The sequence below is a fragment of the Cervus elaphus genome, chromosome 9, assembly GCF_910594005.1.
Source record: "Cervus elaphus chromosome 9, mCerEla1.1, whole genome shotgun sequence".
Lineage (NCBI taxonomy): Eukaryota > Metazoa > Chordata > Mammalia > Artiodactyla > Cervidae > Cervus > Cervus elaphus.
In genome coordinates, this window is record NC_057823.1 from 19996615 (window position 1) to 20018379 (window position 21765).

The 21765-nt window shown below is 39.9% G+C and overlaps 1 protein-coding gene across 1 annotated transcript in view; it reads right to left on the reverse strand.

Moving 5' to 3' along the window:
- LOC122699602 (adhesion G protein-coupled receptor E3-like) overlaps nt 1-18403 on the reverse strand; it is a 44431-nt gene extending 26028 nt beyond the window's left edge. The window contains exons 1-8 of the mRNA XM_043911763.1: nt 18328-18403; nt 16036-16086; nt 13536-13688; nt 10589-10735; nt 8851-8997; nt 4571-4717; nt 3379-3525; nt 794-855 (exon numbers count right to left, since the gene is read on the reverse strand). Of these exons, the coding sequence (XP_043767698.1) occupies nt 794-855; nt 3379-3525; nt 4571-4717; nt 8851-8997; nt 10589-10735; nt 13536-13688; nt 16036-16086; nt 18328-18361 (888 nt within the window). The 5' untranslated portion in view covers nt 18362-18403. The remainder of the gene's footprint in view (nt 1-793; nt 856-3378; nt 3526-4570; nt 4718-8850; nt 8998-10588; nt 10736-13535; nt 13689-16035; nt 16087-18327) is intronic.
- Between the last annotated feature and the right edge of the window lie 3362 nt (nt 18404-21765).

The following is a 21765-nucleotide window of genomic DNA, read 5'->3' on the forward strand; positions in this document are numbered from 1 at the left end:
ACTGTGACTAGAGACAGTCTGTTTTCCAAAAGTGCACTTTAATCTATATGGTCTAGAAGGCAGGTTTTTAAAGTCCTATAACTTCTATATGACACTGGACAATTTAGATCAAACTACAAATAACTTTTAATGAAACAAAGGACTGAATTTTGAAAATTCATCTTATGGGTGTAATATTGATTTCCGTATTGTCTCAATGTAACATACGCTTGTTTTGTAAGTCACTTTTGAAAGATTCCTTTGCAATAACATACAGCACTTGCAACAGTGAAATTATATCAACCATAATGATGGTTAAATTGAGGGGGTGTGGGTGCTTACTGCTTTTTAAAAAAAATAACTTGGCCATGCCATTTAGCATGCGAAATCTTAGCTCTGTGACCAGGGATGGGAAGCACGGAATCTTAACCACTGGACCACCAGGGAAGTCCCAGATGGTTTCTTTTTTTATAATTAATTTTGGACAGAACTAGGTTGGCTGAGAACACTTCATGGCTGCCATATATTCTCCAAACAATACACTGCTGCTCAGAAAGAAAGCAATCGATAAAACAAAATATGGAAGAAATACGAGAGGATGCAAAAATATTAGTATCAAGAAACACCTTTTTATCCCCAGAGACCATTATGTGTATGTGTGCTGGAATGTGTGTGTGGGGGGTTGATTTGAACCCTTGTTTTATGTTTTATATTTAGGCATATTCCCTCCAGAGAGTGTTTTATTTGTAATACTGTTTATTTCCACATACTGGTGGTCGACACCAAACACAAATTTACAAAGATGGAAACATACCTGTTGCCTATAGTCTTCCGAAAATGTAACTTGGGTTGGGGGCGGGGACCTAGGGTTGAATTCTAGAAATAGAATGAGAATTCAAAAAAAAAAAAAGAAAGAAAAACAGAAATGTTTCTTCTCAGTCTGAAATTGGGAAAATTTCCCTCCCAACTTTTCCTTTTTCCAACTTCCTTCCAGCTTTCTTTACAGAAGGGATTATGGGATTTCTGCTTCTTGGTCATGCCTGGCGGTTGTCATGCCTGCTAGCCAACTGAAGTGCTTGTGTGTATATGTGTGTGTTCGTGTGTGTGTTAGTCACTCATTCATATCTGAGTCTTTGTGCCCCCAGGACTGTAGCCCACCAGACTCCTCTGTCCATAGAATTCTCCCGGCAAGAATACTGGATTGCCATTCCCTTCTCCAGGGTATCTTCCCCAGGGATCAAACCTGGGTCTCCTGCATTGCAGACAGATTGAGCAACCAGGGAAGCCCAAAATTGAAGTATAGTTTATTTATATTACTGTATTAGTTTCAGGTATATAACATAGTGATTCAATATTTTTATATAGATTGTACCCCACTTAAAATGTTCACAAAGTAATGGGTACACTTCCCTATGCTATATAATAGATCCTTGTTGCTTATTTATTTTATACACACTTGTTTGTGCCTCTTAATTCTATTCACCTATCTTGCCCCTCCCCCTACTTCTCCCCACTGGTAGCCACTAGTTTGTTCTCTATATCTGTGAGTCTGTTTCTGTTTTGTTATATATCTATTTGTTTTATTTCTTAGCGTCCACATGTAAGTAATATCATACAGTATTTGTCTTTGTCTGACTTATTTCACTAAGCATAATACTCTCTAGTCCATATCGTTGCAAATGTCAGAATTTCATTCTTTTTATGACTGAGTAGTGTTCCATTCTGTGTATATCTATATCTGTCTGTCTGTCTCTATATCTCACATCTTCTTTATCCATTTATCTGTTTATGGACACAGATTGCTTCTGTATCTTGGCTATTGTAAACACTACTGCTATGAACATTGGGATGAATGTATCTTTTCAAATCAATCTTTTTGTTTTCTTCAGATATATACCCAGGAGTGGAATTGCTGGATCATATCACAGTTCTATGCTTAGTATTTTGAGGAAACTCCATATTGTTTTCCATAAAGTGAAAGTGAAGTTGCTCAGTCGTGTCTGCCTCTTTGTGACCCTGTGGACTGTAGCCTACCAGGCTTCTCCTCTGTCCACGGGATTTTCCAGGTAAGAATACTGGAGTGGGCTACCATTTTCTTCTCTAGGGGATATGCCCGACGCAGGGATTGAACTCAGGTCTCCCACATTGCAGGCAGACTCTTTACCCTCTGAGCCACCAGGGAATCCCTTGTTTTCCATAGTGACTACACAAATTCCACCGACAATGGCCAAGGGTTTCCTTTACTCCACATCCTCTCCAACATTTATTTGTAGACTTTCTGATGATAGCCATTCTGACAGGTATGAGGTGTTACTTCATTGTGGTTTTGATATGCATTGCTCTGATGATCAGCAATGTTAAACATCTTTTCATGTGCCTGTTGGCCATCTGTATTTCTTCTTTGGAAAAATAATATATCCTTGTTGCTTATTTATTTTATACACACTTGTTTGTGCCTCTTAATTCTATTCACCTATCTTGCCCCTCCCCCTACTTCTCCCCACTGGTAGCCACTAGTTTGTTCTCTATATCTGTGAGTCTGTTTCTGTTTTGTTATATATCTATTTGTTACATTCTTAGCATCCACATGTAAGTAATATATTATTTTTCTATTCAAATATTTTGCTGAGGGATACTAATCCCTAATCCATCTTATCATTTGTAAATAGTTTCTCCTATTATGTGGGTTATCTTTTCAGTTTTTTTTTTTTTAACTTTTTATTTTATATCGGAGTATAGCAGATTAACAGTGTTGTATTAGTTTCAGGAGTGCAGAAAGTTAACTATATATGTATATGTGTATATATATATATATATGTCTCTATTCTTTTATAAAATAATTTGTTTTTTTGTTTTTTAATTGAGTTGCCCTAAGTTTCAATATTTCAACAGAAGTCAGAAAGACAAGTTAAAATACGAATAAATTGGCAACCACCAGGGGGAGTCTTCTGTGTTGCCTTAACAGGAGCTGCACATTTGGAACGCATCTCTGCTCAGGAGTAAAGAATTGCCTGCCAAAGCAGGAGACGCAGGAGACCTGGATTCCAACCCTGGATTGGGAAGATCCGCTAGAGGAGGCCATGTCAATCCAGTCCAGTATTTTGCCTGGAGAATCCCATGGACAGAGGAGCCTGGTGGGCTATGGTCCATAGGGTCGCAAAGATGAGAACATGATTGAAGTGACTGAGCACTCGTAAACATGTGTGCACACATACATGTTATGCACACATAAACACAGATAAACAGCTATATCAAAGGACAGTGTTTAATACTGAGGAACTGAAGGGTTATTAGCGTTCAAAGTCAGACCCATACTGATGCATTGTTTTCCTTCACTTGTTTACCTCAACTCTTTCTCTCAGAAAATTTTCACCCAAAGGTGTCAGAGAATCTGCTTACTTATGCAAGTTCCCCCGGAGCCAGTAAACTGAGTTCTCCCATCAGGTGTCTCAAACCCAGGATTGCAGACACATAAGTAGCTTCCCCGGGTGTTCTTACACCTGGCTGTCGGTGAACACAGTGCGGGGTCCAGGCATTCATTCTTATCTGTGGCAGGAAAAGGATGAAAAGTGAATCAGTCAGTGACAAGGCTCCATGGGGTCCCTCAGGGCTCCATGAGTTCACTTCTTCATGCCGCTGTTGTGGCATGTCCACCACACACAGGTCACAGTCTGTGCATTTCAAGGCACTCACCTTGGTTTGCTCAAGACTGTCTCAATATGCAGTTGAAAGTTTTGCCTGTAGAAAACCACTAAGTGCCAACCCAACCGAGATGGTCAGCCAGTGTCAGAGCAGTGAACAGGATTACTCATATCTACTTTCCATTTTTAAATTAATTTTTATTGGAGTATACAAAGCATTTTTTTTCTAGTGTTGGAGCCCATCCACGAGGATGATGACAGGAAGGTAGATTCTTCACTGTCTGAGTCACCAGGGAAACCCTAATACCATGTTAATGAAGGGTAACTGCCAGCAAGGAAAATAAGAGTAGAATAATCAGTTAGATGAGATGGTTAGATAGCATCACTGACTCAATGGACATGAATCTGAGCAAACTCTGGGTGATAGTTAAAGACAGGGAAGCCTGGTGTGCCGCAGTCTATGGGGTTGCAAAGAGTTGGCTACAACTAAGCGACTGAACAACAACAATAAATACTTCAATTGAAAATTTTTTAATTAAAAATAAAAAAATAGTTTAAAACATATTTGGGCTTCCCCGGTGGCTCAGACTGTAATGAATCTGCCTGCAATGTGGGAGACCAGGGTTTGATCTCTGGGTTGGGAATATCCCTTGGAGAAGGAAATGGCAACCCATTCCAGTATTCTCGCCTGGAGAATCCCATGGACAGAGCAGCCTGGCGGGCTACAGTCCATGGGATCGCAAAGAGCTGAACACAACTGAAGCGACTAAGCACACACGCATACATGTTATGCACACACAAACAGCTGCATCAAATGACAGTGTTCAGATACTGAGGAATTGAAGGGTTATTAGCATACTGAAGTAAGCTCTGTACTGACGCATTGTTTGTTTTGCTCAACCATTTCTCTAAGGAAATTTTCACCGGAAGGCGTCAGAGAATCTGCTTACCTATGCAAGTTCCTCTGGAGCCAGTAAATTGAGTTCTCCTATCAGGTGTCTCAAACCCAGGATTGCAGACACATAAGTAGCTTCCCCGGGTGTTCTGACATGTGGCTGTCGGTGGGCACGCTGTGGTGTCCAGGCATTCATCCTTATCTGTGGCAGGAAAAGGATGACAAGTGAATCAGTCAGTGACAGGGCTCCATGAGTTCACTTCTTCATGCCACGCTTGTGGCATGTCCACCACACACAGGTCACAGTCTGTGCATTTCAAGGCACTCACCTTGGTTTGCTCAAGACTGTCTCAATATACAGTTGAGAGTTTTGCCTCTAGAAAACCATTGAGTGCCAGCCCAACCGAGATGGTCAGCCAGCGTCAGAGCAGTGAACAGGATTACTGATATATACTGTCCATTTTTATTTTTCTTTTCTTTTTTTTTTATTTTATTATTTTTTTTTATTTTTTTTTCCAGTGGGTTTTGTCATACATTGATATGAATCAGCCATGGATTTACATGTATTCCCAATCCCGATCCCCCCTCCCACCTCCCTCTCCACCCGATTCCTCTGGGTCTTCCCAGTGCACCAGGCCCGAGCACTTGTCTCATGCATCCCACCTGGGCTGGTGATCTGTTTCACCATAGATAGTATACATGCTGTTCTTTTGAAACATCCCACCCTCACATTCTCCCACAAAGTTCAAAAGTCTGTTCTGTATTTCTGTGTCTCTTTTTCTGTTTTGCATATAGGGTTATCGTTATCACCTTTCTAAATTCCATATATATGTGTTAGTATGCTGTAATGTTCTTTATCTTTCTGGCTTACTTCACTCTGTATAATGGGCTCCAGCTTCATCCATCTCATTAGGACTGGTTCAAATGAATTCTTTTTAATGGCTGAGTAATATTCCATGGTGTATATGTACCACAGCTTCCTTATCCATTCATCTGCTGATGGGCATCTAGGTTGCTTCCATGTCCTGGCTATTATAAACAGTGCTGCTATGAACATTGGGGTGCACGTGTCTCTTTCAGATCTGGTTTCCTCAGTGTGTATGCCCAGAAGTGGGATTGCTGGGTCATATGGCAGTTCTATTTCCAGTTTTTTAAGAAATCTCCACACTGTTTTCCATAGCGGCTGTACTAGTTTGCATTCCCACCAACAGTGTAAGAGGGTTCCCTTTTCTCCACACCCTCTCCAGCATTTATTGCTTGTAGACTTTTGGATAGCAGCCATCCTGACTGGCGTGTAATGGTACCTCATTGTGGTTTTGATTTGCATTTCTCTAATAATGAGTGATGTTGAGCATCTTTTCATGTGTTTGTTAGCCATCTGTATGTCTTCTTTGGAGAAATGTCTGTTTAGTTCTTTGGCCCATTTTTTGATTGGGTCATTTATTTTTCTGGAATTGAGCTTCAGGAGTTGCTTGTATATTTTTGAGATTAATCCTTTGTCTGTTGCTTCATTTGCTATTATTTTCTCCGAATCTGGGGGCTGTCTTTTCACCTTGCTTATAGTTTCCTTTGTAGTGCAAAAGCTTTTAAGTTTCATTAGGTCCCATTTGTTTAGTTTTGCTTTTATTTCCAATATTCTGGGAGGTGGGTCATAGAGGATCTTGCTGTGATTTATGTCGGAGAGTGTTTTGCCTATGTTCTCCTCTAGGAGTTTTATAGTTTCTGGTCTTACATTTAGATCTTTAATCCATTTTGAGTTTATGTTTGTGTATGGTGTTGGAAAGTGTTCTAGTTTCATTCTTTTACAAGTGGTTGACCAGTTTTCCCAGCACCACTTGTTAAAGAGGTTGTCTTTTTTCCATTGTATATCCTTGCCTCCTTTGTCAAAGATAAGGTGTCCATAGGTTCGTGGATTTATCTCTGGGCTTTCTATTCTGTTCCATTGATCTATATTTCTGTCTTTGTGCCAGTACCATACTGTCTTGATGACTGTGGCTTTGTAGTAGAGTCTGAAGTCAGGCAGGTTGATTCCTCCAGTTCCATTCTTCTTTCTCAAGATTACTTTGGCTATTCGAGATTTTTTGTATTTCCATACAAATTGTGAAATTCTTTGGTCTAGTTCTGTGAAAAATACCGTTGGTAGCTTGATAGGGATTGCATTGAATCTATAGACTGCTTTGGGTAGAATAGCCATTTTGACAATATTGATTCTTCCAATCCATGAACACGGTATGTTTCTCCATCTGTTTGTGTCCTCTTTGATTTCTTTCATCAGTGTTTTATAGTTTTCTATGTATAGGTCCTTTGTTTCTTTAGGTAGATATACTCCTAAGTATTTTATTCTTTTTGTTGCAATGGTGAATGGTATTGTTTCCTTAATTTCTCTTTCTGTTTTTTCTTTGTTAGTATACAGGAATGCAAGGGATTTCTGTGTGTTAATTTTATATCCTGCAACTTTACTATATTCGTTGATTAGCTCTAGTAATTTTCTGGTAGAGTCTTTAGGGTTTTCTATATAGAGGATCATGTCATCTGCAAACAGTGAGAGTTTTACTTCTTCTTTTCCTATCTGGATTCCTTTTACTTCTTTTTCTGCTCTGATTGCTGTGGCCAGAACTTCCAACACTATGTTGAATAGTAGTGGTGAGAGTGGGCACCCTTGTCTTGTTCCTGATTTCAGGGGAAATGCCTTCAATTTTTCACCATTGAGGGTGATGCTTGCTGTGGGTTTGTCATATATAGCTTTTATTATGTTGAGGTATGTTCCTTCTATTCCTGCTTTTTGGAGAGTTTTAATCATAAATGAGTGTTGAATTTTGTCAAAGGCTTTCTCTGCATCTATTGAGATAATCATATGGTTTTTGTCTTTCAATTTGTTAATGTGGTGTATTACATTGATTGATTTGCGGATATTAAAGAATCCTGATGAACATAGATGCAAAAATCCTTAACAAAATTCTAGCAAACAGAATCCAACAACATATTAAAAAAATCATACACCATGACCAAGTGGGCTTTATACTGTCCATTTTTAAATTAATTTTTATTGGAGTATACAAAGCATTTTTTTTTTCTAGTGTTGGAGCCCATCCATGAGGATGATGACAGGAAGGCAGATTCTTTACTGTCTGAGTCATCAGGGAAGCCCTAATACCATGTTAATGAAGGGTAACTGCCAGCAAGGAAAATTAAAGAGTAGAATAATCAGTTAGATAAGATGGACTTTATGGGAGAAGGCGAGGGTGGGATGATCTGAGAGAATAGTATTGAAACTTGTATGTTATTGAGTGTGAAACAAATCGCCAGTCCAGGTTGGATGCATGAGATAAGTGCTCGGGGCTGGTGCACTGGGATGACCCAGAGGGGTGGGATGGGGAGGGGGGTGGGAGGGGGGTTCAGGATGGGGAACACATGTAAATCCATGGCTGATTCATGTCAATGTATAGCAAAAACCACTACAATATTGTAAAGTAATTAGCCTCCAACTAACAAAAATAAAGGAAAAAAATGAAAAAAAATAAGAAAATAATGTTTTATAATTTCCTCATGATTTCCTTTTGACCCACAGGTTTTTTAGCTATTTGGTGCAATTAACTCCAAATATTTGGAAATTTTCCAGTTATTTTCTTGTTATTGATTACACTTTAATTCTGTTATATGTGGAGAACATAATTTATATGATTTCTGTTCCTTTAGATTTGTTAAACTTGGTTTTATGCCCATGAATAAAGTCTTAACTTGGTGGGAAAAAAAAAAAAAGATGGTTAGATAGCATCACTGACTCAATGGACACAAATTTGAGCAAACTCTGGGTGATAGTTAAAGACAGGGAAGCCTGACATGCTATAGTCCATGGGGTTCCAAAGAGTTGGCTACAACTAAGTGACTGAACAACAACAATAAATACTTCAATAAAATTTTTTTAATTAAAAAAATAGTTTAAAACGTATTTGGGCTTCCGTGGTGGCTCAGACTGTAATGAATCTGCCTGCAATGTGGGAGACCAGGGTTTGAGCTCTGGGTTGGGAATATCCCTTGGAGAAGGAAATGGCAACCCATTCCAGTATTCTCGCCTGGAGAATCCCGTGGACAGAGCAGCCTGGCGGGCTACAGTCCATGGGATCGCAAAGAGCTGAACACAACTGAAGTGACTAAGCACACACGCATACATGTTATGCACACACAAACAGCTGCATCAAATGACAGTGTTCAGATACTGAGGAATTGAAGGGTTATTAGCATACTGAAGTAAGATCTGTACTGACGCATTGTTTGTTTTGCTCAACTCTTTCTCTAAGGAAATTTTCACCGGAAGGCGTCAGAGAATCTGCTTACCTATGCAAGTTCCTCTGGAGCCAGTAAATTGAGTTCTCCTATCAGGTGTCTCAAACCCAGGATTGCAGACACATAAGTAGCTTCCCTGGGTGTTCTGACATGTGGCTGTCGGTGGGCACGCTGTGGTGTCCAGGCATTCATCCTTATCTGTGGCGGGAAAAGGATGACAAGTGAATCAGTCAGTGACAGGGCTCCATGGGGTCCCTCAGGGCTCCATGAGTTCACTTCTTCATGCCACGCTTGTGGCATGTCCACCACACACAGGTCACAGTCTGTGCATTTCAAGGCACTCATCTTGGTTTGCTCAAAGACTGTCTCAATATACAGTTGAGAGTTTTGCCTCTAGAAAACCATTGAGTGCCAACCCAACCGAGATGGTCAGCCAGTGTCAGAGCAGTGAAGAGGATTACTCATATCTACTTTCCATTTTTAAATTAATTTTTATTGGAGTATACAAAGCATTTTTTTTCTAATGTTGGAGCCCATCCATGAGGATGATGACAGGAAGGCAGATTCTTTACTGTCTGAGTCATCAGGGAAGCCCTAATACCATGTTAATGAAGGGTAACTGCCAGCAGGGAAAATTAAAGAGTAGAACAATCAGTTAGATAAGATGGACTTTATGGGAGAAGGCGAGGGTGGGATGATCTGAGAGAATAGTATTGAAACTTGTATGTTATTGAGTGTGAAACAGATCGCCAGTCCAGGTTGGATGCATAAGATAAGTGCTTGGGGCTGGTGCACCGGGATGACCCAGAGGGGTGGGATAGGGAGGGAGGTGGGAGGGGGGTTCAGGATGGGGAATACATGTAAATCCATGGCTGATTCATGTCAATGTATGGCAAAAACCACTACAATATTGTAAAGTAATTAGCCTCCAACTAACAAAAATAAAGGAAAAAAATGAAAAAAAATAAGAAAATAATGTTTTATAATTTCCTCATGATTTCCTTTTGACCCACAGGTTTTTTAGATATTTGGTGCAATTAATTCCAAATATTTGGAAATTTTCCAGTTATTTTCTTGTTATTGATTATACTTTAATTCTGTTATATGACTGGAGAACATAATTTATACGATTTCTGTTCCTTTAGATTTGTTAAACTTGGTTTTATGCCCATGAATAAAGTCTTAACTTGGTGGGAAAAAAAAAAAAGATGGTTAGATAGCATCACTGACTCAATGGACACAAATTTGAGCAAACTCTGGGTGATAGTTAAAGACAGGGAAGCCTGGCGTGCTGCAGTCTATGGGGTTCCAAAGAGTTGGCTACAACTAAGTGACTGAACAACAACAATAAATACTTCAATAAAAATTTTTTAATTAAAAATAAAAAAATAGTTTAAAACATATTTGGGCTTCCCTGGTGGCTCAGACTGTAATGAATCTGCCTGCAATGTGGGAGACCAGGGTTTGAGCTCTGGGTTGGGAATATCCCTTGGAGAAGGAAATGGCAACCCATTCCAGTATTCTCGCCTGGAGAATCCCGTGGACAGAGCAGCCTGGCGGGCTACAGTCCATGGGATCGCAAAGAGCTGAACACAACTGAATCGACTAAGTACACATGCATACATGTTGTGCACACACAAACAGCTGTATCAAATGACAGTGTTCAGATACTGAGGAATTGAAGGGTTATTAGCATACTGAAGTAAGATCTGTACTGACGCATTGTTTGTTTTGCTCAACTCTTTCTCTAAGGAAATTTTCACCGGAAGGCGTCAGAGAATCTGCTTACCTATGCAAGTTCCTCTGGAGCCAGTAAATTGAGTTCTCCTATCAGGTGTCTCAAACCCAGGATTGCAGACACATAAGTAGCTTCCCCGGGTGTTCTGACATGTGGCTGTCAGTGGGCATGCTGTGGTGTTCAGGCATTCATCCTTATCTGTGGCAGGAAAAGGATGAAAAGTGAATCAGTCAGTGACAGGGCTCCATGGGGCCACTCAGGGCTCCATGAGTTCACTTCTTCATGCCACGCTTGTGGCATGTCCACCACACACAGGTCACAGTCTGTGCATTTCAAGGCACTCATCTTGGTTTGCTCAAGGCTGTCTCAATATGCAGTTGAAAGTTTTGCATCTAGAAAACCACTGAGTGCCAACCTAACCGAGATGGTCAGTTAGTGTCAGAGCAGTGAACAGGATTACTCATATTTACTTTCCATTTTGTATATCAATTTTTATTGGAGTATACAAAGCATTTTTTTTTCTAGTGTTGGAGCCCATCCACGAGGATGATGACAGGAAGGTAGATTCTTTACTGTCTGAGTCACCAGGGAAACCCTAATACCCTGTTAATGAAGGGTAACTGCCAGCAGGGAAAATTAAAGAGTAGAATAATCAGTTAGATGAGATGGTTAGATAGCATCACTGACTCAATGGACATGAACCTGAGCAAACTTTGGGTGATAGTTAAAGACAGAAAAGCCTGACGTGCTATAGTCCATGGGGTTGCAAAGAGTTGGACACAACTTAGTGACTGAAAAACAACAATAAATACTTCAAAAAAAATTTTTTACTTAAAAAAATAGTTTAATACATACTACTTAAAAAATAGTTTAATATGGGCTTTCCTGGTGGCTCAGACTGTAGTGAATCTGCTTGCATTGTGGAAGACCCAGGTTCAATCTCTGGGTTGGGAATATCCCTTGGAGAAGGAAATGTCAACCCATTCTAGTGTTCTTGTCTGGGTAATCCCATGGACAGAGGAGCCTGGTGGGCTATAGTCCATGGTGTTGCAGAGTTGGACATGAATGAACGACTAACTAACGTACATGTTTATTTATTGTTTAAAAAATAGTAGAAGGAACAGAGAGAGAGGAGTAGATTTTTAAAGTGTAAGTTTAGAAAATATGTCTCAGAGGAAGTGACAAAGTGTAAGAGAATATGAAAACATCATACAAGAAATTCCCAAAGGAAACAGGGAGGTAAGATTTAGAAAACAGAATGGAACTCATTGGGCTTCCCAGGTGGTGCTAGTGGGAAAGAATCTACCTGCCAAGGCAGGGGACACAAGAGATGTGGGTTCGATCCCTGGGTTAGGAAGATCTCTTAGGGGAGGAAAATGGCAATCCACTTCAATATTCTTGCCTGGAAAGTTTCATGGACAAGAGGAGCCTGCTGGGCTATAGTCCATGGGGTCAGGATGTGACTGAGTAACTGAGCATACATAGAACTCATCTGTGTAGAAAACAATAGAAGAACTGATGACTTTACGATGAGTCCACATTTTCTGTGTCTTGATCACAGTTGGTATTCTTACGTTCAGAGTCTACAAGCAATACATTCTGAAGAGGGTGTGGAGAGAAGGGAACCCTCCTACATTGTTGGTAGGAATGTAAATTGATACAGCCACTATGGAAAACAGTGTGGAGTACTTAAAAAAATAAAAATAGAGTTATCATATGATTCCATAATCCTACTCCTGAGAAAATTTCTCTCTACTTAAAAAATAAGTATACAAACAGCTTTTTAAAACGAGTTGATTTCTCCATTTGAAAAAATCAGGAGCAACATTTGAAAAATTTGAAAAATCACTAGAGTGTTTTAGAAGTTCAGTTCTTATAAAACACTTTCTAAAAACTACTTTCTAAACCGAAGAAATAACATGTTAGAACATATAATGAAAACAAATTCCCAGGCACAAATCTTTATAACCTTTTCGTTAATTTTTTGCTATAAACACAAATGTAAGTGCTAACCCTTTTTTGAAACCCCAAAATGCAAAATGGTAGTAAAAAAAATTTTGTATGAACTCTATTTTTTTTTTTTTAGTGTATTAGGAAACTTGCTCCTTGGAAGGAAAGCTATGACAAATCTAGACAGCATATTAAAAATGAGAGACATCATTTTGCCAATGCCAACAAAAGTCTGTATAGTCAAAGCTATGATTTTTCCAGTAGTCGTATATGGATGTGAGAGTTGGACCATGAAGAATGCTGTGCACCAAAGAATTGGTGTCTTTGAATTGTGACGCTGGAGAAGACTCTTGAGAGTCCCTTGGACAGCAAGGAGATCAAATCAATCAGTTCTAAAGGAAATCAGTCCTGAGTATTCATTGGAAGGATTGATGCTAAAGCTGAAGCTCCAACACTTTAGCCACCTGAAGTGAAAAGCTAACTCATTGGAAAAGACCCTGATGCTGGGAAATGATGAAGGACAAAGAAGAAGAGGGCAGCAGAGGATGAGACAGTTAGATAGCATTACCAACTCAATGCACACAAATTTGAGCAAACTCTGGGAGATACTGAAGGATAGGGAAGCCTGGCATGCTGCAGTCCATGGGGTCGCAAAGAGTAAGACATGACTTAGCAACTGAACAACATTCCCAAATGAGAAAAACTCATTAGGCTACACATGTCTGCCAACCCCTTATTAATATGTACTTTAAAATATTCCAAATTGAGGACAAACCCCTTTTATACATCCCTGGTAACATTCCTTCTTACTTAATACTTAGATCCAAAGACTATGCTGTCTAAACAAAAAGATCATTGAGCTAAAGAATTTAAGGGCTCTTTAATGCTATTCAACAAAAAAATTGTTTTTCATGCCTAGCACATAGGTCTCCACTATAAAAGCCATTGATTTGATCAGTTATTATAAAAATTTAGGTCCAATCTCTCAATAGGAAGGATGAGTAGACCTACTTTTTTTCTAGAATGTTCTTACGGAAATACCACTCACCTATGCACGTCACTCCAGGATCATTAAAATGTTTCTTCCCATTGCTTGATTGATATCCAGATTTACAGGTGCAGAAGTAGCTTTCCACAGTGTCAGTGCAGGTGGCTTTCGAAGGGCAGGCCTGGGTATCCAGGCATTCATTCACATCTGTGACTAAGGATCCATAAAAGTCAAATGAGTGAGTTCAGGCCATGTCACTATCCTATCATGCAGGCGTTCAGTCCACTACAGAGTACTCCTTAGGTTCCCAGCACCTGGTTTACCATTCTCTTACCCACCTGTTAATGAAGCACTCCAGGTCCTGGTTCCACAGAGCTTATATTTTTATGAGGGGACAAGGGAACAACTTATCCCATATGGAAAGGATTGCAAATAGATCTAAGAAGCCAGATTGAGGGCAAGAGGAGAAGGCGATGACAGAAAAGGGGGTGACAGAGAATGAGATGGTTGGATGACATCACCAACTCAATGGACATGAGTTTTAGCAAACTCCAGGAGATGGTAAAGGACAGGGAAGTCTGGTGTGCTGCAGTCCATGGGCCACAAAGAGTTGGACACAACTTAGCGACTGAACAACCACAGGAAGAAGCCCAAGGTGGGACGAATTGAGAAAGTAGCATTGGAACATACATTTCCATATGTAAAATTAGATAGCCAGTGAAAATTTTACTGTATGAAGCATGAAGCTCAAACCCAGTGCTCTGTGACAACCTAAAGGGGTGGGATGGGGTGGGAGGTGGGAGGAAGGTTCAAGAGGGAGAGGGCATATGTACACCCATGAGTGTGAGCAAGCTTCGGGAGTTGGTGATGAACAGGGAAGCCTGGCATATTGCAGTCCATGGGGTCTCAAAGAATTGGACACTGAGGGACTGAACTGAACTGATAGCTAATTCATATTGATGTACGGCAGAAACTAACACAATACTATCAGGCAATTATCTTCCAATTAAAAATAAATTTGAAAAAAAGAAGCCAGAGGCTCAGAGAGGGTCAGGAAGGGAAATTCTGTAGGATGACCAGGGCAAGTGTGGCTGAGATGACTAAGTATGAGAAAATCTAGCAGAAGGTGGGTTGTTTTTTTTTTTCTTTTTTGGCCCTGCCACATGGCATGTGTGATCTTAGTTCCCCAACCAGAGATTAAACCTGGGTCCTTTGTGTTGAAAGTGTGGAGTCTTAACCACTGGACAGCCAGGGAAGTCTCTAGCAGAAGGCTTTCTAGAGCAGTGGGACAAGTCATGAGATGGAGACCATCTTGGCATGGAACAGTAGACAGGAGTGAACAGAGAGATAGACTGATCATCCTTAAGTTCAAAATGTAATCTTAGGGGCTTCCCTGGTGGCTCAGTGGTAAAGAATCCACCTGCCATTTCAGGAGACATGGGTTCGATTCCTGGTCCAGGAAGATCCCACACGCCTTGGAGCAACTGAGCCCAATTGCCACAACTACAGAGCCCATGTGCTGCAAGTACTGAAGCCTAAGTGCCCTAGAATCCATGCTCGATAACAAGAGAGGCCACCACAATGAGAAGCCTTCACACCACAGCTAGAGAGTAACCTCTACTCTCCAAAACTAGAGAAAAGCCCGTGCGGCATCAAAGACCCAGGATAGCCAAAAAGAAAATTTTTAAAATGTAATCTTAAAAACTTAATGTCTCACAGCAATCTCCCACTAAATATTCATGAAGATAATACTTCCTTACTATTTTTTCTTATTGACCAGGAGGCCACAGCATGCGGGACCTTAGTTTCCAGAGTAGGGATCAAACCCATGCCCCTTGCAGTGAAAACAGAGTTATATTGGACCACCAAGCAAGCCTCATGATTTTTAATTTGCAGTTTCCCAGGATACATTGCATTTTCTTAATTTTTTGCTTTCATTTTATCATTTACAAGATGAAGAAAATAATTCTACATATTTGGTCATTCTATGATCCTGTGATTCCTCTTAGAGAAATTCCCCCAAGAAAAATGAGAACATATGTCTACAGAAAGACTTGTACAGAATAGTTTTCTCTTTATTATTTCTATATAATTGTTCTCCTGACTTTTGTGGATTCTTTGTGTAAATAGCCTCAGTTACACATAAGAATGAGCCAATAAAGCGATTTCTTTTTAAGTGTCATAAATATAGCGTGGTAGGAAAAACTGTGAAGGCTAGAATTACTTGGAGAGTCACATGAGTGTGAGCAAATGCTTACCATTTCCATGTTTTTCTTTTTAAGTCTGAATTTGGGGAGAGCAAAAGTTGTTCTGCTTATCCCCAAACTGCTTTGTAAAGAAACATCTATGGGGACTTCCCTGGTGGTCCCGTGGTTAAGATTCCATCTCCCAGTGCAGGAGCTATGGGTTCGATCCCTGGTCAGGGAACTCGGGTCCCACATGCCTCGGGGTGCGGTTCAAAAAAAAAAAAAGAAAAAACAACAGCAGCAAAAGAGGAACATCTGTAGAAACACAGGCTACACAAACTATTCCAGATTCATTCTGCCCATCACCCACATACCTTGAAATGATGAGCTAGGAATATTCAGGAAGAAAATTAAACAGGAAAGTCCTGGGGGAGAAAACAAAAGAGGAGTTTAATTTTTTAAATACTTTCTGGTGGCCTGAATCTGTTGAGGCTGGCTTTACTTTCCTTCCCCAAAATAGCTCTTGAATAGTTTCTCTAAACACATTGAACACATTCAACACAATTTTGGCCCTCTAGAGACTGTTTGGTCATTGAGAGCTAAAAGTCAGTTGATCATGGTCAAAAAACATTCACAGATTCATAAAAATATTTTTGAGATGTCAAGGATAAAAATGGATGAAACAGAAAAATTTAGAAAGCTGAATAATACTGACAAATAAATATTTACCTTAATGCCTTTTATAAGTATATGAAAGAAAGCAAAGTGAAAGTGTTAGTTGCTCAGTCTTCAAGTTAGTTGCGACCTCATGGACTATAGCCCACCAGGTTCTTCTGTCCATGGGATTTTCCAGGCAAGAATACTGAAGAGGACTGTCATTTCCTTCTCCAGGGGATTGTCATGACCCAGGGATCAAACCTGGGCCGCCTGAATTGCAGGCAGATTCTTTACCGTCTGAGCCACCAAGGAAGCCCCTATATAGTTATATAGGTAGCAAAATGTGGCTTCATCAGTTGTTGAATTTAACATTCATTAGCAGTTTATTCTATCTGAAAATAAAAAGGAAGTTAGGTTTTCTCACTGGACATGTGTTTCATAAAAGTCAAACGAGTTGGGGAATTCTCTGGTCATTCAGTGGTTAGGATTCTGCGCTTTTACTACTGAGGGGCTGGATTGGATTCCTGGTCCGGGAACTAAGATCCTGTGTTTCCCAGTGTGGCTAAAAAAAGAAAGTCACAGGACTTGGACAATTAGATGAGTTTATCATGGGCAAGTAAATTAAAAAATATAATTCTAGAAGTCCTCTTGGTATTTTTAGTAAAACAAAAACAAAAACACATAGCATGGAATGAGGAGCAATTTAATATGTTTTATAAAATACATGTTGGGGCTTCCAAAATTAGGAGCAGGAAGCAAATGTGATTCCTCTGAAACAAGAAAGATACTCATCAATTTTTAGTTCCCATCAAGGTACGTTCATACTGAAAGAGCAACATGGCAATTTTACGAGCAATTTGCATGCTCAGTAAATTTACAAGCAATTTGCAGGCTCTGAGTGGTCAGCTCAGAGACTTAGACGACCCAAGTCTGGAAATTCTGGCTCACTAAGCAAATAGATCCGGAAGAATCCAACTGTTTCAGGAAGGAAAATGAGCACAGGACAGCTTTCCATGCCAAAAACCTGGCCCTGACATGAGAGAATCCATCTTTACATGAGATTCATGTTCTGCAAGGGCTTCCCAGTTGGCTCAGTGGTAAAGAATCTGCCTGCCAATGCAGGAGTCGCAGGAGATGAGGTGGCAAAGATCTCCTGGAGAAGGAAATGGCAACCCACTCCAATATTCTTGCCTGGAAAATCCAGGGGACTGTAGCTCACCAGGCTCCTCTGTCCATGGGGTTGCAAAGAGTAGGACATGACTGAGCACAACACAACCACCACCCCAGAAGCTCTGTTCGATCCTATCCTTGTACGACGGAATGTAAGGGATCGCAAGCTTTGAAGAGCCCCATTGCCTGATGAAATCATTTTGAAGTGCCCCATCTTAATTCCTCCAGGTATTTCCATAGGAGACATACCTCAGCCATGGTTTAAAAGAACAAACCAAGCGGTGCCCTCTGCCCAAGCCACAACGTTGAAAACAAGATAGAGTATGAGATTTGAAGTGTCCTTGCTATTTCTACTTAAAGAGAATAAAATATATTTTTAAAATTTTTTATTATTTATTTTTGTAAATTACTTTTAATTGGAGGATGATTGCTTTACAATGTTGTGTTGGCTTCTGCCATACAACAACGTGAGTCAGCCGTAAGTACACCTATGTCACCTCTTGAACTTCGCCCCCACTGCCCCCCACCCCAGTCTACCCCTCAAAGTTGTCACAGAGCACTAAATCGCACTTTCTGTGTTATAGAGCATCTCCCCACTAGCTATCTATTTTACACATGATAATGCATATGTCTCAATGTTATTTCTCAATTTGTCTCACCTACTTCTGGCCTTCCCACCCCCTGCCTTCCCCTGTGACCACAAGCCCATTCTCTGTGCCTGTGTCTATTCCTGCCCTGCAAATAGATTCATCAGTACCTTTTTTCTAGATTCTATACACATGCATTAATATACAATAACTGTTTTCCTTAAGAGAGAATAAAACATTTTAACGACTTACCTCTCAAAGGCAAAAAGAGACTTCGAGCCATCATGACAAAATGAAAGCAGAAACAGGAATTTATATGTCTTTATCTCTGGTGTTTCTCAAGGAGAGTTGGGGATTTTGTAACAGCTACTGTGGGACGATCTTCTAGTATTCTAATGAGAAACTAAAGAGAACAGCAGGTTTTTTTTTGTTTTTTGTTTTTTTAATACAGAAACAGAGACTGTCAACTGAAGGCTGCAACTTACTCTGAAATGCATTTTAAAAAATAAGACGAATGTCAGAAAATTACTAGAGCTAATCAGTGAGTTTATTAAAGTTTCAGGATACAAAATCAATACACAGAAATCACTTGCATTTCTATGTAGTAACAATGAAAAATTGGAAAGGGAAATTAAGGAATCAATCCCATTCACTATTTCAACAAAAAGAATTAAATATTTAGGAATAAACTTACCTAAGGAAACAAAAGAACTGTTACACAAAAAGTTATAAGACACTAATGAAAGAATCAAAGATAACATAAGCAGATGGAGAGCTATTCCATGTTCTTGGGTAGGAAGAATCAATATTGTGAAAATGATTATACTACCAAATGCAATCTACAGATTCAGTGTGATTCCTATCAAATTCCAAATGACATTTTTCACAGAACTAGAACAAAAAATTACACAATTCTTTATTTATTTTTTTTTAAAATTCTTATGGAAACACAGAAGACCCCGAATAGCCAAAGCAGTCTTGAGAAAGAAGAATGGAGCTGGAGGAATCAGCCTTCCTGACTTCAGATCATACTACAAAGCTTCAGTCATCAAGACCATATGGTACTGGCACAGAAACAGAAATACAGACCAAGGGAACAAGATAGAAATCCCAGAAATAAACCCATGCACCTATGGGTACCTCATTTTTGACAAAGGAGGCAAGAATATACAATGGAGCAAAGACAGCTTCTTCAATAAATAGTGCTGGGAAAGCTGGACAGCTACTTGTAAATAAAATGAAATTAGAACACTTCCTAACACCATACACAAAGATAAACTCAAAATGGATTAAAGACCTAAATGTAAGACCAGAAGCTATAAAACTCTTAGAGGAAAACATAGGCAGAACACTCGATGACATGAATCAAAGCAAGATCCTCTATGACCTGCCTTCTAGAGTAATAGAAATAAAAACGAAAGTAAACAAGTGGGACCTGATTAAACTTAAAAGCTTTTGCATAGCAAAGGAAACTATAAGCAAGGTGAAAAGACAACCCTCAGAATGGGAGAAAATAATAGCAAATGAAACAACTGACAAAGGATTAATTTCCAAAATATGCAAGCAGCTCATACAACTCAATACCAGAAAAACAAACAACCCAATCAAAAAGTGGGAAAAAGACCTAAACAGACATTTTTCCAAAGACATACAGATGGCTAACAAACACATGAAGAGATGTTCAACATTGCTCATTATTAGAGAAATGCAAATCAAAACTGCAATGAGATATCACCTCACATCAGTCAGAATGGTCATCACCAAAATGTCTACAAACAATAAATGCTGGAGAGGGTGTGGAGAAAAGGGAATGCTCTTGCACTGTTGGTGGGAATGTGAATTGATACAGGCACAATGGAAGATGGTATGCAGATTTCTTAAAGGAATAAAACCACCATATGACCCAGCAATCCCACTCCTAGGCATATACCCTCAGGAAACCAAAATAGAAAAATACACATGTATCCCATTGTTCACTGCAGCACTGTTTACAATAGCTGGAACATGGAAGCAACCAAATGCCCAACGACAGATGAATAGATAAAGAAGTTGTGGTACATATACACAATGGAATATTACTCAGCCATAAAAAGGAACGCATTTGAGTCAGTTCTAATAAGGTGGGTGAACCTGGAACCTATTATACAGAGTGAAGTTAGTCAGAAAGAGAAAGATAAATATCGTATTCTAACACATATATGGGAGAAGGAAATGGCAACCCACTCCAGTCTTCTTGCCTAGAGAATTCCGTAGACAGAGGAGCCTGCTGGGCTGCTGTCCATGGGATCACACAGAGTCAGACATGACTGAAGCAACTTAGCAAGCATGCATGCATTGGAGAAGGAAATGGCAACCCACTCCAGTATTCTTGCCTGGAGAATCCCAGGGACAGAGGAGCCTGATGGACTGCCATCTATGGGGTCGCACAGAGTCGGACACGACTGAAGTACCTTAGCAGCAGCAGCAGCAATGCGTATATGTGTAATCTAGAGAAATGGTACTGAAGAATTTATTTACAGGGCAAAAATGGAGAAACAGACATAGAGAATAGACTTATGGACTTGGGTAATGGTGGGGGGGAGACAGTGAGATGTATGGAAAGAGTAACATGGAAACTTACATTACCATTTGCAAAAGAGATAGCCAATGGGAATTTGCTGTACAGCTCAGGAAACTCAAACAGGGGCTCTGTATCATCTTAGAGGGGTGGGATGGGGAGGGAGATGCAGGGAGGTTCAAAAGGAAGGGGATATACGTATACCTACGGCCGATTCATGTTGAGGTTTGGCAGAAAACAAAAAAATTCTATAAAGCAATTATCCTTCAATAAAAAAAATAGATTAATTAAAAAAATGAATGAATGAAGCGAGAGGGCAATGCAGACGTGGAGATACATTGTAAAAACACAAGTAAGATGTTCACTGAAGATTCCAGGTTCATGTGCGGGACCTGGTTTTGCTCCCACACCTCAGAAATGGCAATTGGCTTGTGGCCTTTTTGTATCTTTTTGTTCATAATTTGCCCCCATCTGTGCATGTGTGAAGTTATTAGTCCCATTTTGCATTTTGTTGTTCAGGCAGATGCTTGTCCAGGTGGAACCACTGCAACAAAGGGTCCCAGGTCCCAGCCTCTCTCAGGTACATGGGCATTCACTGTAAAATTCTTGCAGCTTGGCAAGTTTTCATAATAAAATGATGTTTAAAAATCTTAAAGTACATTTCTTATGCGACAAGTGCTCGGGGCTGGTGCACTGGGATGACCCAGAGGGCTGGGATGGGGAGGGAGGTGGGAGGGGGATTCAGGATGGGGAACACACATAAATCCATGGCTGATTCATGTCAATGTATGGCAAAAACCACTACAGTATTGTAAAATAATTAACCTCCAAGTAATAAAAAAAAAAAAAAGAAATCTTAGAAACATGGATTTAAAAAAGAAGAAAATAAAAGTTTTATCTAAGCTCTATGCTCAGAGCTCCTACTAATAGTAGAAAATTTTTAATTATGCTCTGCATATTTTTTCTGTATCTTGGGGTTATTGACATTGGAGTTGGATTATTCTTTGCTGTGGGAGCCTGTTGTAAGCCCCACCCACTAGAGGCTAGCAGTCCCATCTCCCAAACATGACAACAAAAACACTATCGCACCTCCTACTCCCCCATCCTCACATTGCCCCTCTTCCCACTGGTAG